Below are 16,534 nucleotides of genomic sequence, written 5' to 3'. Positions count from 1 at the left end.
AATGATTCCTCACACCCCCCACTAGATCTGAGGAGGAGGTTGTCTCGTGTGCCTATGGGTGTCTGTGCGTGTTGTGGGTCTCTGAACGTGGCTGTAGGTTTATGTGGATTTCTGTGCGTGCCTGTGGGTTTTTTTGGGGTCTCTGTTCGTGTCTGTGGGTCTCTGTTCGTGTCTGTGGGTTTCTGTTCGTGTCTGTGGGTCTCTACGCGTGTCTGTGGGTCTCTGAGCGTGGTTGCTTCTGGGGGTCTCTGTGTGTCTGTAGGTCTCTGAGCGTGTCTGTGGGTCCCTGTGCGTGTCTGTGGGTCTCTCTGTTAGTCTAGGGGTCTAGCTGTGAGTGAAATACTACGGCAAAATAAAAGATAAATCCTTGATTCCTCCCGGCACGCAGTCGGTCGGGTTTAAATTCCCACTCTCACCGCGGCTTCCCGGCCCATAACCACCGCAGGGAAAGCGAGAGGGTGGGGGGAGGCCCTCGTCTACCCGGGGATTGCGCCTGGCTGATGGTGGTGGCGGTGGTGACGATGGTGAGTAAGAGACCACGCCGTCGCCCCGGTTGTTGTCCGTACAGCGCACCTTGTTGTATGTACAGTCCACGTTTATAAAGGCTTCTCTTTCATTTGGCATGAACGTCGTGAGCGATGTCATACAGTAGTACACAGGTAACTCGCGGAGTAACACTGATCTCGAGATGTAAGATACACCGTGCGTGTGCGCGCGCGCCTCAGTGCACCTAGCCTGGCACCAGCGCTGTGGTGTACGTGTCGTGTGTGTTTATATATATACACGTGTGATTAAGTAAATCGGCCACGGCTAACATCAAGGCCGAGTGATATCTTAACCGGTTATTTAGGCCTCGCTTATATGGACTCAGCCTTAAATGAGTGTCGTGTGTGGTGTGTAAACATCATAACTGGGGTGACAAAGGCGGCCCGGGCGTAGTGTTGGCCATAGCATCCCCTCGTGTGTCGTATCGGCCTCAACAGGGTGTCTCGGTGACAGCACTTGCCCCGACGGGCCGTGTAGGCTACACGGGGGGTCTTTGTCTGTGCGAGTGCAACACAATGCGCATTCCGTGCCGCGCGGTGTCGCTCTCGTCACGCGAGTCCACGGCCCCGGCGAGTCTCGCGCCCGCGGTGGTGGGTGAAGTCTCGCGTGGTCGCCAATCGCATCGTCTTCGTGGCCAACGAGAGGCGGGGAGACGGGTGCAGGCTTGTCGCCTCTGCGGTGGGAGTCACATCCAGACCTGGGCAGCGAGTCGCCTGTTCGCGGCACGAGAGACGCTCGCCTCTGCCGAGTATCCCCGCTGCCTTGTCGGTGTCGAGGGACGATGGCGCCGTTGCGTCCGAAGTCTGACCGAAACGAACGTTCGTAGAGAACGTTGGATGATTATAACCTACAGCGAGACGTGTAATTTGGTGGTGTTGGTGGTGGTGCTGCTGCTGCGTTGGCAGTGGTGCACAAGCACAATCAAAACATCAACACGTTCGTCAACAATAACACTGTGGCCTTATCAAGAAAAATATTCAACAGGCGATGGCCCTTCTTCATAGGACATAGAGAGAGAGAGGCCAGGGAAGAGAGGTGACGACAAGAGGGGGGCGGGGGGGACTGCGCGTGTATACACAGTGGGCCCTGGGGAGAATTACATTTCAAACCATGTTTCGTGATGAAACCAGCTATTAAATGGGCATCGCTATAGTTGCACTTATCGTAGCTATTGATTAACGCACAGTATTTACGGCTAAATAAACAAATTTATATTCAAGGTGAAAATATGCAATGCTGCAGGCACGATCAACCGAGCAATGCCTTCATCCTGGGTCCAGTCACCATGAAACACAATGTCAGCTGCCCTGATTCCTCAGGTGGAGAATTACAGAATCTATGGTAAATTATTTTAGAATAACCCCTGAAATAATTACGTTATTTTAGATCTCCACTCAAACTTACGCGGGGAGACACTCCCCTAACGATTACCACCCTGGTGTACATTCCACATTCCTATGGCAGGTAAATAGCACGTAAAACCACCCGAATAGGCGTGCGTGTCCGTTCGAGTTGACCCGAATCTACGAGAGTTGACTCGAGTTGCTCTGATTCCTCCGCCACCTCGGGTGGAGTTGATGGGAACTACAGTTGCCGCAGTCGCTCCCACGAGTCGCCGAGCTGCTCAAGTTCCACTCGGGGCAGTTGATTTGCTTGTCAAGTAATTCGGTCAATACCGCGTTGCTGGCAACATCAATCGGTGATTGGTAGCCACAGAAACTAAATGTCGAATTCTGTGTTGCCAGCGGCTCTGAATCCTGGGCCAGACGGTTCAGGCCGGCGAGCGAACTCTGGCCACACGACCCTGAGCTGCAGACCTCCAACTCTCGGGGGCTGATCAACCTGACGGAAGCATTCCGTCTCGGATCACGGAACCTCGGTCTCACGTTCACAACAACAACAACACCCACACGCCACGCACCGCGGCCGCATCGCCTCGCCACACCGACAACGTCTCATGGCACAGCGACCGCGTGTCAGTCCGTGACTGACCGCCGCTCAGGCCGAGCGAGCGATGTGCGCGCTGACACTGCGAGGGGGATGTCTGCTTGGTCCAGGGACTTGCGGGAAGAGGGGTGGAGGCTCCGCGTCTGCGCGCCCGTCGCTCCCCGCATGCACGCATCAACCCCTTCCCGTCCACGTCTCCCGCAAAATAAAATAATCTCCGCGACCCCCCCCCCCCCCCATTGGCCACCGGGAGGCGCTGCGGGTCACGCGTCACAGGGGCTCGGGCAGCTTGAAGCCGCTCAACTCGTCGTAGGCCGGGCTCTCCGGGCAGCCGCAGCCGCTCACGATGACGGCGGCGATGGAGTCGGAGGTCGCGGGAGTGGCCCCTGGTGGCGGTGGCGGCGGCGGTGGCACTGCGCACGCGGGAGGCCGTGAGCGCGTTAGCGACCGTGGCGCGCACCGCGCTGAAGAAGCCAACCCCAACTCGGCCTTCTCACACGGCTCACGCGGACTACTGTGCTCGCAATGAGCGCAGTGTCTGTCTGGTGGTACTCGTGAAACGTGTACCACCACATCTCCATCTTCCCTGATCCCCACTCCTCTACCATCAAAAAGCACATTCACCAATAACACCGTGGCCTTAACATTAATATATAATGCGCGACGTTTCGGGCAATGGCTCTTCTTCATCGCACATAGAAGACATTGCCCGAAACGTCATCCATTGTGAGAGAGGGGAGGGAGTGTGGAGCAGAAGGGAGAGGGGCTAGGAAGAGGTTTGGGGCTAGGGTGGTAGAGGGAGCTGGGCTGGGGTGGTAGAGGGAGGTTGGGGCTGGGGTGGTAGAGGGAGCTGGGCTGGGGTGGTAGAGGGAGGTTGGGGCTGGGGTGGTAGAGGGAGCTGGGCTGGGGTGGTAGAGGGAGCTGGACTGGGGCGGTAGAGGGAGCTGGGCTGGGGTGGTAGAGGGAGGTTGGGGCTGGGGTGGTAGAGGGAGCTGGGCTGGGATGGTAGAGGGAGCTGGGCTGGGGTGGTAGAGGGAGCTGGGGCTGGGGTGGTAGAGGGAGCTGGGCTGGGGTGGTAGAGGGAGGTTGGGGCTGGGGTGGTAGAGGGAGCTGGGCTGGGGTGGTAGAGGGAGCTGGGCTGGGGTGGTAGAGGGAGCTGGGGCTGGGGTGGTAGAGGGAGCTGGGCTGGGGTGGTAGAGGGAGCTGGGGCTGGGGTGGTAGAGGCAGGTGGGGGCTGGGGTGGTAGAGGGGTTGGGGTGGAGGGGAGGGTTGTACGGGGCGGGGCTAGGGAACTGACCTGCAGCCCCGGGCAGGGGTCGCTTCATGACCTCGTACACGGTCAGCTCGTGCGTCTCGCCCGCGCGCTTCCCTGTGCGGCACGCGCGGCGGAGGGTCAGGGTCAGAGCGACGTTCACGATTCTCAGCGTACCACGGGACAAGCGTGGAATCCCGTGCGTGAGCATCGATTTGGGGGATTAAGGACCGAATTGAAGACGACGACGTAACGAAGATGGTGATGAGGATGTCTCACCGTTTCCTTTCATCACGTTGTCGATGTTCTCGTAAATCGGGTTGTGCTGCCCGACATCTGAAACACACGTGGAAACCCCCTCGCTATCGAGTCCTCGAGTCCGTGAGCAACTTGGCCAATGAGTCTGTGAGTCTGTGAGCGAATTGCCCGTGAGTGAGTTTGTGCCCTGCCCTCACCTCTGCCGTCTGGAGCTCGTCCCATAGACTCGTACGCGTTGTCTAGGTTCAGTTCCCCCGTAGCGTCTAGGCGTGGCAAGGGCGGGGACAGCAGAACAATACATTAAATTAGTGTAATTAAAGTTAGATTTAAAGCTTTCGTGACTGCAGGGATTCATATTCTTGGTTATTTCGGTAAAGTCACGTAGAAGGGAAATAATAAAACAAAAAATATATAAAACAATAAAAATTCTCACGACGTTTCGACTGCAACACAAGCAATCATCATGAGGTGTGAAATCCACGGCAATAAATGTATGTTTTAGTGGAATTAATTAACATTTTCACTTGTAACTTCCCTTGAGACAGAACATCGCATCCGATCTGCGTTGGAAAGGGCTATTGACAGAAACGGGGTATTGACGAATGCGTCGAGGGTTTGTTTCTTCTTCTTCGTCTCTCATCTGCAAGTCTGTCCAGCAGTGCGTCGATTGAAACATTGACGCGTCCACAGCGAGCACGGCCAGGCCTTGCCGCACCTTTCTCATCGCGGTGGTGGCGGCCGCGCCGCGTGAGGAGGCACGCGGTGAACGCCACGGCCGCCACGAGGCAGCAGGCGGCGAGCATCGAGAAGAGCGCGAGCTGCATCACTTGGCCGCGCACCTCCAGCATGCTCGTGGGGGTCGGGAACGGCACCGTCGTCACGTTGATGCACGCGGGGAGCGAGTTGCTCTTGCCTGGTAGACGGGGGGGGGGGGGGGGGGGGCACACGGGGAGGTCGGCGAGGCACACAAAGAAAGACACCGGGATGATGGGATCGGTCTGCAAAGCGAGACGCGGGGGGGGGGGGGGAGACACCGCGGCCACGGGAAGCAGACGTGGAGCGAAATGCATCGACAGGGAGACGCGAAAAGGCGCGGGGAGGCGCGGGGAAAGACGAATAGACACCGGAGACGCGGGAGACGCGGAGCGCGCGAGGGTTAATGAAGCGCTCGATGCGCGCTGATGACGGCGGCACGGCTCGACATTGATTCGTGGCGAGTGCGAGAGAAGTGCGGCCGCTGGCCGCGTTTATGGCCTCAGCCACCGGGTTAGCAACGCGGCCCCGTGAAGAGCGAACGCCTCTTGGGACGAGGGTGGAGTGCGGTGTCGATGTTGTTATCAGTGATGGTATTCGCGATGGTTGTGGTGCACGGCATCGCCACTTAGTGGCGAACGGCGACTGTGATACTGTCTTATTGTTGTTACCCTCGTCTGCTGGGTGAAGGTGGATATCATTCGTGGTGGCATTGTGTTGGTGATGGTATTGTGTTGGTGATATTGTTGTAGGGTGGAGTTGGCCATACATCCCAATATAGGACCGCAGCGCTTGGCCAATTGTTAGCCGCAACGGCTTTGGCTGCCTTTTCCCACGCCTCTATATTTTTTGTAATTCTATTTTACATGAGACTGCGGGGGGCGGTGGCGGTGGATGCTAAGCGTTGCTCACCATCCTTGTTGACGCAGTACTCCGACGTGTGCTTGGACAGCCCGTTGACGGAGCACGTGTAGAGGCCCAGGTCCTGGAAGCTCACGGCCAGGATGGTGATGTTGCTGCCGTCCTCCGTCAGCCTCGAGGGGGGCACGCGATTCCCCTTGAACCACCACACGAAGGTGGGCACCGCGCGCGAGAACTGCAGGGCGCGAGCGCTCCCCTGGCAGGAGAGCACCAAACTGCGTCCGAGCGTCACGGCGCCGTGCGGCTCTGCGCGCAGCACCACGTCCGCCAAGCACGCTGCGCGGGGTGGGGGGGCGAGAGAGGGGGGGGGGTCTCTGTGTGAGTTGACTGGTCTCTAAATAAATCCTCTGATTTCTGTGAGTCTATGATTCTCGATGTGCGTCTGTGGGTCTCTGCATGAGCCTTTGGATGTCTTTGCTAGTCTGCGGTTCTCTACGTGAATGCATGGGTCTCGACGTGTGTGCGTGCGTCTCTACGCGACTTCTAGTCTACAACTCTAGTCTCTTTCTGCATGCTAGCATGGATGAGAGTTTGACTCGACCAGTCGTTGTTGTGACCGATGACGACGCGGTGCGCACCGGGTCTCACGACGAGCTCCACCTCGCGCCTCTCCGCGCCGCCGGGCATCTCGAAGAGGAGCGAGCCCGTGTCGCTCGACTTGAGGTCGCGCAGCTCCAGCGAGCAGCTGCTGGGCGGCGCCTGTCGGAACAGGGTGCGCGCCGCGAACTTGACGCTCGCGTCCGCGTGGCCGTTGCAGACCGGGTGGTGCGGGATCCACTTCCACGTCACCTCCGTGAAGTTGGGCCGCACGGCGCAGTCCAGCGTCACCGACAGGCCCTCGGCCGCCACCACCTGCTCCGGCTTGCTCCAACAGCAGCCTGGTGGGGACGGGGGGGGGGTTGGCCCGAGGGCCGTCACGACCACCACACGCAGCCGTTCGCGTGTTCCTGCGACTCTGCCTTGTAACACTCCGTATCTCTCTCGGGCTAGGGCGAGTGATAACGACTCAGCATATTCGCCAATAACACGTGTGTGTGGCCTTGCAAGGAAACTATATACTGGGCTATTTGTCGTTTTGGGCAATGGTCCTTCTCTTAGAGTTACGTCCTCGGCAGACGTCTTACAGGAAGACGCAACCCAATTTACTTACGGGCAGCTCTTATCTTTAGCTAAACGTCTAATAGTGTGTGTGCGTCTCGTGCTGTCAAACACACGCTTGGAGCCTCATTGATTTGTACCAAACGTTTAAGCTGTTTCACTGATTCCTATGGCACTCCCCCATGGGACATTCCCTGCATTTCGACAAACGTTTGTGCGGAGCGCGTCAAGGGCACTGCCACGATACGTGATTAAGGCACAATAACAACAGCATAACGTGTGTTTACAATGGGCAACGTTGCTGGCAATAGAAAGCGACGTTTTGGGCGATGACCCTTCTTCATAGCGCGTGGGTCATGAGTCGCACCGCATACAGGAGGCTGACGGGGCTCGCCCTGAACGTAAACACGCGCACGCGACTGGGGGCGGTGTGGGGGGAGGCGGGGGGTGGGAGACGACGCGAGGGGGGGGGGGGGCTGTGTTGGGTGGGGGGCGTTCGGGAGTAGAGGGCGCTCAGCGCAATAAGCGACGCGCTCGTCTTCCGGTCAAGAGTGGGAGAAGGGAAACGGCCGGTGGCTGTCGGAGATGTCCCGACAAGAGCTCGATGAGATTGACGGCAGTGATGGCGAAACGGTGACCCGTTGATGCTGCTACCGATGATGGTAGTAGTGGTGGTGCTGATGATGGTTATGAAGGGCGTTGGTATGGTGATGCTGCTCTGAACATCCGATTCGACTATTGCGTGGGAAGCGATTCGGATGATAAACATTCACTTGGGGGAGGGGTCGTGGCGCTCACCTGAGCCGAGGGCTCCCATGACGAGCAGGACCCACAGAGGCGCCATTTGCCTGGGATCCAACCGGTTGCCTCCAAACTCCGCGGCTTCACCTAGACACGAGGGTAGACACGAGGGTAGACACGAGGGTAGACACGAGGGTAGACACGAGGGTAGACACGAGGGTAGACACGAGGGCAGACACCAGCAGGGTTAGAGCAGCGGGTGGAGACGCGGATTTACTCGGGTATCGTACCAGGTTCGGTGTAAGAATCTACTCATGTTACTTGAAAGCCCTTTCTCAATCCACCGCTGGATGAAAGCCTCCCCGCGTGTTGGTCGTGGGAGTTGATAAGTTACACAAACGCGCGGCCACACACACCCACACTATGCAGTGCTCCAGCGAGCGCGTGGCTGTGCCGTCGTGAGAAGTCCAATCAAGGGCGGAGCGAGTGCATGCCGGCTCACGAAATCTTCGCTGCTTTAGATAACGGGCACAGTTGCCGTGTTCTCTGTTGGTTAACTCAATTCTGCATGCAGAGACGGGCACGGTGGGTAACTGAACAGTAAAACGATGTCACATCATAAAAACAATGATGCAAACTCGTAGCGCGCTGCCACCGTTGCACAGAATTCAATCGCTCGACGCTCTTGCAGAGAGAGAAAGGACAAATCAGAGAAAGAGAGAGGACGGCTCAGAGAGAGAGAGGACGGCTCAGAGAGAGAGGACGACTCAGAGAGAGAGAGAGGACGACTTAGAGAGAGAGGACAATTAAGAGGTGCCACGAGGAGGATCCACGGACGAGCGGGAAGGCGGCAGCTGCAGTAGCCACGTGGAGTCTAAACGCGACCTTCTCGAAAGGCGCCGTACAGAGAAGAGCGCGCGTCTTTATTTGAGAGAGGCGCTACAACAGGTCTCTGTGTGCCAGTCTGCGCCTCTTTACGTGTAGTTGGGTATCTGTGTGCGCCAATGATATACAAGGTGGATTTGCTTTTGTATGTATACACACACAGTACTACACTGTGTGTGTATACATAGAAGATCGTTTACTAAAGAAGGCCTTGAGGCTGCCTGCACGTGAACGGGGGCAGAGAATCGACCGCACGACGGGCTGGGAAGGGGAGTTCAGGATTGAGTGGGGGGTGTCAGCGGTCCGGAACGAGCGACCTTCCACCGAGAGGTGGTCGCCTGGGGTAGGGGGGGGTGCTAGGATGAGGCCCCCCCCCCCCAAGACGTTTCTACAGAAACCGCCGCGCGTGTGGGGGCCGCCAAAGGCCGTGGCGAGGCCGTGGCGAGTCCGGGGTTTCCACTCGTCACGCCCTGCCCTGTCCAGGAGTCGCTGCGAGATAAGAGGCGGACTCGCTGTTTATTAACTCGTCGCGTGAATCGGGCGAGGTTATTTGTTCTAAGAATTTGGGGGGAAATTTACTCCGAGATGTTCATCGAAGTGAATTCCAAATTGCAGCAGTGCGAGGGAGGAAGCGGAACGAGACGTGAGGCGACCTGCAGTGTGGTGAGTGAGTGGGTGGGTGAATTCGTGTGTTGTTTTAGCTGCATTATGGCGAATCCATGAATGAGTGGGAGAACGAGTTACGAATGGGTGAGTGAGTGGGCGAGCGTATGAATGGGTGAGTGTGTGTGGTGTTTAGACGTGTAGCATGGTGAATGAGCGGGTGGCTTGTTTTGACCTGCAGTGTAGTGGTGGTTGGTGGAGGTGGATGGTGGTGGTTGAACACCCAGTGTGGTGGTGGTGGATGGTGGTGGTTGAACACCCAGTGTGCTGGATGAAACGATGACAGTGAAGTTTGGTACAGGCCTCGCTGTTTTCTCGACATTGGAGGAAAATTCCACGAATCAAATTCTCGGGCACGGTGGCCACGGTCGTAGCGCGTTGTGGTGGCGACTGCAATTGGGAAACGTGCCGATGTATCCGACGTCTCGAGCACCAAACAGCGGGACACGCGGGCGTCTGCGTCTCACGCGGTTCGCGTGGGTGCCACGGTTCCCGGCAGCCGGGCCGAGTTAGCGGCGTAACCCGGGGCAGGTGTCAGACGCCCAGCCCCTGCCTCCCCGCGCGTGAGAGCCGGAGAGAAAAACAAGGGCGTGATCCCCCTCCCCCCTTCTCCCCCCACAAGCAATAACAACACCAGCAACACCAGCAACACCAGCAGCACCAGCAGCACCAGCGCCAGCAACATTCAAGACAATGATCCCCCGTGTGACCTTAACATACCGTTGGGGCAAGTTCTGTTTGCGAGCACCTATGAAGGCCAACACGGCACACGATGAGGTGGGTAGTCGCCACCTCGCACGGCCGCATTTGTCTCCCTAATGGCGATTTTTACACACTGCACCAGGTGCTCATTTGAGGTTGAGTCGACCAAGGAGAGGCCCAGGACCAGCTCAGATAATCGTTACTGGTGTTGGCCTTGAGCAGGAATCGAACTTGGGTGGCCGGGTTCGTAGCGCTGCGGCCAGCACTATTACCACCAACCACAACCGCCATTCGCCACGAAGTGGTGGTGACCTCACCACGGCGCTTGTGCCAGGCTATGTGCACGTTAAGGCCACGTGAAGTGTCGAACGCCCGTCGGCAGAAAGTCACAGGGCAGACCCACAACCATCATCACCGTCAGCAGCACCACCACCATCAACCCTGCCCCACCCATGCACTCCCTTTCCAATGACTTCAGTGATGATTGCGCCCTACTGCTTCCTGCGCCGTGCAGTTCTTCTTTAGGAACACCTCGCCACATGCACCACGCCGACCCCAAAATACCCGGCCGGAAGCACCCGGGCTGACGCGACGGGGCGCCTGTCAGCGTGGCGAGTGGGAGACTCGGGGGTCACTCAGGGCCACTCGCTCAAGGTCACCTCCAACCCCCCCCCCTCCCCCGTGACGCCCCCTCGCGGGACCCTCCAAGTGTGCAGACCCCGTTAACGCCACGCGCTGTTGCCTCTGCGACTCAGATATCAGCGGGGTCAGATCTTGGGAGGCTTAGAGAGGGGTGGTGTTGGGGGCGCAGTGTGGGCTAACGCAGCCCGAACAGCAGAGGGATAGCAAGGGGCCCGTCTGGGGATACAGGAGGTCACCTGGGAGTAACGGGGAGCCAAGGGGAACCAGGACGAGTGTCAAATTCATGACTCAGAATGAACATCAAATTCCCCACCCCAGTCGTGTTCAAGTCGCGTTATGGAGCCAGAGTTGGGCAGAGACGTGAGATGCGCTCCTAGGTTTGAGAGAGAGAGCCCAAGAGATCAAGATAGATGCGCTTAACACGGCCTGATGATAATTACATTAAAACACATTCGGGTGACCAGACGTCTCGCCTTTAGAGTGGCTCTCTAGCGCTCCCTCAAGCGGAGGCCCTTCTGCCAGAATTGGCATGAGTCGGCACTTGCAGGACTGTGCCTTTGTCTAGTACCCTTCAGTGCACAGTGCAACGCGGGTTCATGTAGAGGCTCAACGCAGCTGCATCCGTACGGAAACCATCGAATTTATGGACACGACCCTACCCAGGACAGGTCCCAGTCAGAGGCAAATTCCAGACACACGCGGAGTTTGGTTAAACAGTCGCGAGCGGGAGGAGGCTCTGAGTAAATCTCCCGGAATGCGCCCGATCTCGTCTGGGTCTCGGAAGCTAAGCAGCCTTGAGCCTGGCTAGGACTCGGATGAATGTGACTCCCGCTGTGCACACACGCAGGGTGCTGTTATAGGGCTGCTGTGCCGTCGGCATCAGACGGCACAGCAGCCAGATCCATTGCTGAACTGTACTGCTCTCTGCACCCCACGCATTCGCTCCTCCGCCTTCACCGCTTGCAATGACCACCGTGATGAACTACAATCAACCACCCCCCACCCCCATGACCCGCACGGCGTGGGGCTTGTTTGAGGCCTTCATTCAGCAGTGGAATAAGCAAGACTCCTGATGATGATGGTGATGATGATGATGGTGATGATGATGGTGATGGTGGCAATGTGTTGGGTAATGTCCCGTTAGGTTGTGGACAGCTCACCCGTGCGTCGGCTTGCGCTTCACTCCTCCCGGCTGTCCTGCTCAGCCGTCCCTGTGCGGGGTGGCTACTGGCGAAGGGCCGGCCGTTAAACGTCGGACGTCGAGTCGCGAGGCAGCCACGGGTTAGTGAGCACGCGGAGTCGGCAGAGTCTGCGGGGCGGACGAGAGAGGCAATCAGCTGGGGCGAGGCGACGACGCGATCCGGAGAGCGCCGCTGCACTCCCCTGCGAGTGGAGTGGGGGGGGGATGGGAGTGGGAGGCGGCGGTGGGGGCGGGGAGGAGGTGAAGCGCTGCCGCTCGGCTGGAGCTGTCAGGGTAGTCGGACTGAGTCCGCGCGGGGCCAATTGAGGAAGAGGAATTTCCGTGGACGGCCACACGCGTGAAGAAGCGACGACGCGGTGAGCAAACAGTTTAGTCTGGACGTGTAAACAAAGACGGACGGACGCCCTCGCCCGGGGGGGGGGCGGTGTGTCCAGGGGGCGGGGAGGGGGGACGCGGCTGCCGCCCACGGGGGGGGGGAGGGGGCGAAGGGGCCCAGGACGTGAGAGCTCGCGGCCGGAGTTGTCGAGACCGATGACGAGGTTCACCTCGTTCGCCCACAAACATTGCTGCATCGTCAGTGTCAACGGCAGCAGCAGCAGTAACAGCAGAAATAACAACAGCAGCGAAAGCATCAGCAGCACTAATAACAGCGTCATCTTCATCAGCAGCAACATCAGTAAGATACCCTGTATCGCTAGTGTCATTATCACCAGCAGCAGCAGGAGTAGCAGTGTTATCATCATTAATAGAATCATCGTCATAACGATCGTAATCATCACGATCTTCATCACTAGAATCAGTAACAACATCGGTGGCGGTGTCATCGTTATCATCACAATCATCGTGATCATCATCACGATCATCGTGATCATCATCACGATCATCATCATTAACCCTCCCGAGGATAAGAGCTTTTAGAAGCAAGAGAATCACGCCGGAAGTTGGAGTCAGCAGCGAGCGAGGAGGAGGGAGGGGGGGTCGTGGTGGAGGGGGGGAAGTGGGGGGAGGAGTGGTGAGGGGGGGGTAGTGGTGGAGGGGGCGGGGCAGTGGTGGGGGGGGGGCAGTGGGGGGGGGGTCTGTAGCAAGGATGGGGCTGGGGGGGTGTGCACGGTGGTTGCCGAGTGAAGTGGTGGAGGGGGTGGGGGCGAGTGGAGGTGGGGGGGAGGAAATGTAGCTGGATGTGTAATTTTTTGTATTCGCGGGATCGATGCACGGAGCTGCGGATAAGAGCCGTGATGGAGCCCTCGCTCGGTGGGGCGAGATGTCGACACTCTCACCCAGCTCCGAGAAACACTCGCACTCCTACACACACAGGCAAAGATCCCCCTTATAGCCTTCACAGGCTGTTGCGGCAAGTGCTGTTAGCGAGCACCTATGAAGGCCGGCACGGCACACGAGGGGATGGTTGTCCAGCACCACGCCCGGTCGCCTTTGTCTCTCGTCAGTACTCGTTTTTGAGGCTGAGTCGACCTAGGGGAAGCCCAGGGACGATTCAGATAATCGTCACTGGTGTTGGCCGTGAGCAGCGCGCTGTTTATCCCAAAAAGCCTCACGGAGTCTCCAGGCTCTGTTTGAGGCGGTCCTGCAAATTGTATGTTTGGCCGCAGAGAAGTCCCACATATACAAGGAAAATGTCATTCAAAGCTCCGCACAGATTGATTTAATAATCCGTTAAAGTAGTAAACCAGGCACAACCCTGCTTAGTTTCCGAGATATGACGATATGGTGGGCAATCAGGATTATGTGATCGGAGGCGATGATGATGAATTGATGTTGATGATGATGTTATTTAATTGATGTTGTTGATGATGTTGGAATGTATGTTGATGATGATGTTATTGAATTGATGATGTTGCTGATGTCCTACCACATGCCAAAATGTCAGCGAGATTATTGATCTAAAACATCAATGTGGCAGGACTCTCTTTAAACACAATCTTGAGCCTCCGTTAGAATTTCCTGGGTACGATTAAATGCATAGCAGTTGTTGTTGTTGTTAAATGAGTGGGGCGGTGACGTCAGGTGGCAGTGGAAATTCGCAGCAGAGGTAGGGAGGCGGTGATGGTCGAGCTGTCGATGTGGGGGGCGCGGGAGAACGTTTGTGGGGGGGGGGGGGTCGCCTCTTGTGGTGTTTGTAGGGGGGCTCAGAGGGGTGCCGTGTAAGCACAAATCGCATTCGGCTCCCATCTCAAGGCTGAGCGCGAGCGCCTCGCTCGGCTCCGATTAAATATTCATGACGACAATGGGGCGAGTGCTGTGAGCGAGCACGTTCCGATATGAGGAAGCCACTGGAGCGATGCACTTGTAAATCATCTCGATTCTAGGTGATGCGTTTTGTCCTCAGTGTTGTTGTCCTTCCCCTGCACCTCCGGTTAGAGCGGTTGGCTACGTACGGTGCGAAAGACGTGGAAACGCCACGGTCGGTTACTCATTTGAGGCTGATTTGACCTATAAGACGTCCCGATAACAGGTTTCAGATAAGGCACAATATGACTGATTTTGGGCATGACCGGGAATTGAACCCAGACGGCCGGTATCGTAGCACAGAGCGCTAACCGCTGCGCCACCGCTCACCTCATGAATGTATATTTAGTATCACACACATGCGGTACACGCACTACATGTTCGACATTCATCATCAGCAGCAGTATCCATGGTGAATCTCCACTGCTGGATGAAGGCCTCCCCCACGCCGTCACCATCCCTCACAATGCATGACTGCTGCCATCCATCTCACTCGCACTTATTCACGAATGTCATTGCTCAATCTCCGCCGTGGTTGTCCTCTTTGGACGCATTCTACCCTTAGCCGCGTCGTCCCATCAGTCCGATACACACGGGTGCGAGGTTAAGGCGCAGCCCTGCAAGTGCCTGCACACGCCACTGCTAGCGGAAGCGCCTGCACTACCGATGGAGCGCGAGTGAGCCCCTCTCTAGACGGTAATTGGCCTCCTCTTCTACGCAGACAAGACTTCTTGGACGACGTGGGAGTGCCCACACTTGACGCCACCGCGCGCGAGCTGGCGATCACAGACTGCGGTGAACCCATGTTCACTGCTGGGGGAGTGGATGTCCAGTCCACGGTCATTGTGGCTGCAAGAAGCCGGCTCCAAGTTTGTCAAATTCTAAAGTTATCCCACGAAAGTTCTCAATTAGGATCTCACTCACAGCAGCAAGCACTGGCCCATATCGGCAGACGAATGACCACGTGTCACTCTTGCAAACGAGAGCCATCCTGGTCTCTTGAGTTCTCGTCTGGATAAACAAAATCAACTCGAAATAACTGAACGCCCTCAGGCACTCATCAGCGCATTCAGTTTACTCACCCAACATCTCACCCCCAACCCCCAACTCATTCACCCACCGCTCATCCACTCACTCACTTATCCACTCACTCGTTCAGTCACTCTAGCAAACGAGACGCATTCTGGTCTCGCCCCGGTCAAACAAAATTAAGTGAAACTTTACTGGGACCCCCAATCACAGGAGGGCACCCAGCATTAGTCAGCGACTGGTGCAGCACAACGCCGCGTGACGCAGAGCCCTCGCGGAGGGGTCCAAACGCATCGCATCAGATTGGCAATTTGCCCCACCCCCCCCCCCCCAGATTGAATGATAATGCCCAAAAAAAGATCCCATACTTTCTCAATCAAACAACAAAATCCCCACTGAATATAGACACATTCGCCCGTAACGGGTGGAACCTGGTTTTCTCACTCGGATAACTGATCTATCGGTCACATTGGCACATCTGAGAATAAAACACAAGTTCGGTGGGTGGTGGGGGGGGGGGGGAATCCCACGTTCCTATGACGGGGTATAATGTTATCCATACGACGACCATTGTTGACTTCCCCACAAAGTAGTCTTAATTGTATCGACCCTGGATGGATGATGGGTTGAGTCAACCCCCAACCAGGATTTAAATGGCTTCGTCATGGAATACGACTTCAACACAGCGAGCGAATCCCAAGACGCTGTGCAGAAACAGCAGGCTTGTCGACTTACACTGCAGAGTCAAGAGGGGTGCAGTTAGTTAACGAGTGGGGGGAGGGGGGCATAGGACGCTGTCGGCCCTCGAGTTGAACAGTGGCCGGGAGCTGGCAGCACGGACGGGATGAAGGGGGGAAGGAATTTCGAGACTTTGGGAGTGGGGTAGGCGGGGGAAGTGAGGGAGATTGTGCGACCTTCCCGAGTGAGGGTTCCTTGATTACGCTGCTGCTGCCGCTGCTGCTGCTGCTGCTGCAACGGGGGGGGGGGGGGGGGTACCTTAATGAGCGAGACGCTCTGGAGGGAGGCCGTGGAGGACTCGCGGGTGCAGCCGCGTCCAGATGTTGAGCGCGAGGCGTCGCGGAGCGCTGGCCGTGACGGAGTCTCTCTCTGTCTCCCTCTCTCTCTCTCCACCTTCTCTCTCTCTCCACCTTCTCTCTCTCTCCACCTTCTCTCTCTCTCTGTCTCCCTCTCTCTGTCTCCACCTTCTCTCTCTCTCTGTCTCCCTCTCTCTCTCTCTCCACCTTCTCTCTCTCTCCACCTTCTCTCTCTCTCCACCTTCTCTCTCTCTTCACCTTCTCTCTCTCTCTGTCTCCCTCTCTCTCTCTTCACCTTCTCTCTCTCTCTGTCTCCCTCTCTCTGTCTCCACCTTCTCTCTACCTCTGTGGGAGTGCGTGGGGGGAGTCGGTGCGCGAACCCAGACGCGCCGGCGGCTGCGGTCGCGGGCGCGTGCGAGCGACTGCAGCGATAGCAGCCGCGACGCATTCACTGCTCGCAGGTAGCGTGGCACGGCTCGTGCTGGTGGCGGTGCCTGGGGGGAGGGGGGGTGGTGACGTCGCGGCCTCGCTCTGCAGTGTCCTCCCCCCTCTTCCTCGCAGCTCAAACCAACCCCCAGCTCAGCCAAGCCGACGATCTCAGCACCCAACCCTAACCTC

The 16,534-nt window shown here is 57.3% G+C and overlaps 1 protein-coding gene across 1 annotated transcript; it reads right to left on the bottom strand.

Moving 5' to 3' along the window:
* Positions 1 to 577: 577 nt before the first annotated feature.
* LOC144722806 (uncharacterized) lies at positions 578 to 16,277 on the bottom strand. Its single transcript, XM_078601240.1, has 11 exons — positions 16,212 to 16,277; positions 15,879 to 16,030; positions 11,569 to 11,717; positions 7,574 to 7,663; positions 6,256 to 6,555; positions 5,669 to 5,953; positions 4,719 to 4,916; positions 4,201 to 4,266; positions 4,025 to 4,081; positions 3,791 to 3,862; positions 578 to 2,906 (listed from the first exon to the last, which is right to left on the bottom strand). Exons 4-11 carry the CDS (start codon positions 7,617 to 7,619, stop codon positions 2,764 to 2,766), a joined length of 1,167 nt encoding a protein of 388 aa, XP_078457366.1. The 5' UTR covers positions 7,620 to 7,663; positions 11,569 to 11,717; positions 15,879 to 16,030; positions 16,212 to 16,277; the 3' UTR covers positions 578 to 2,763.
* Between the last annotated feature and the right edge of the window lie 257 nt (positions 16,278 to 16,534).

This window comes from Lampetra planeri, chromosome 15 (genome assembly GCF_965212315.1).
Source record: "Lampetra planeri chromosome 15, kcLamPlan1.2.h2, whole genome shotgun sequence".
Classification (NCBI taxonomy): domain Eukaryota; kingdom Metazoa; phylum Chordata; class Hyperoartia; order Petromyzontiformes; family Petromyzontidae; genus Lampetra; species Lampetra planeri.
The sequence above is the reverse complement of the archived record's forward strand: the minus strand, read 5'-3'. Positions and strand labels throughout refer to the sequence as shown.

Coding starts and splice junctions, on each gene's coding strand:
- LOC144722806 (XM_078601240.1), bottom strand. CDS start 7,619: ATGGCGCCTCTGTGGGTCCTGCTCGTCATGGGAGCCCTCGGCTCAG. Junction 3,863..4,024: donor CAACGTGATGAAAGGAAACG/GTGAGACATCCT, acceptor CGTGCCGCACAG/GGAAGCGCGCGGGCGAGACG. Junction 2,907..3,790: donor ACCCCTGCCCGGGGCTGCAG/GTCAGTTCCCTA, acceptor CCGCGTGCGCAG/TGCCACCGCCGCCGCCACCG.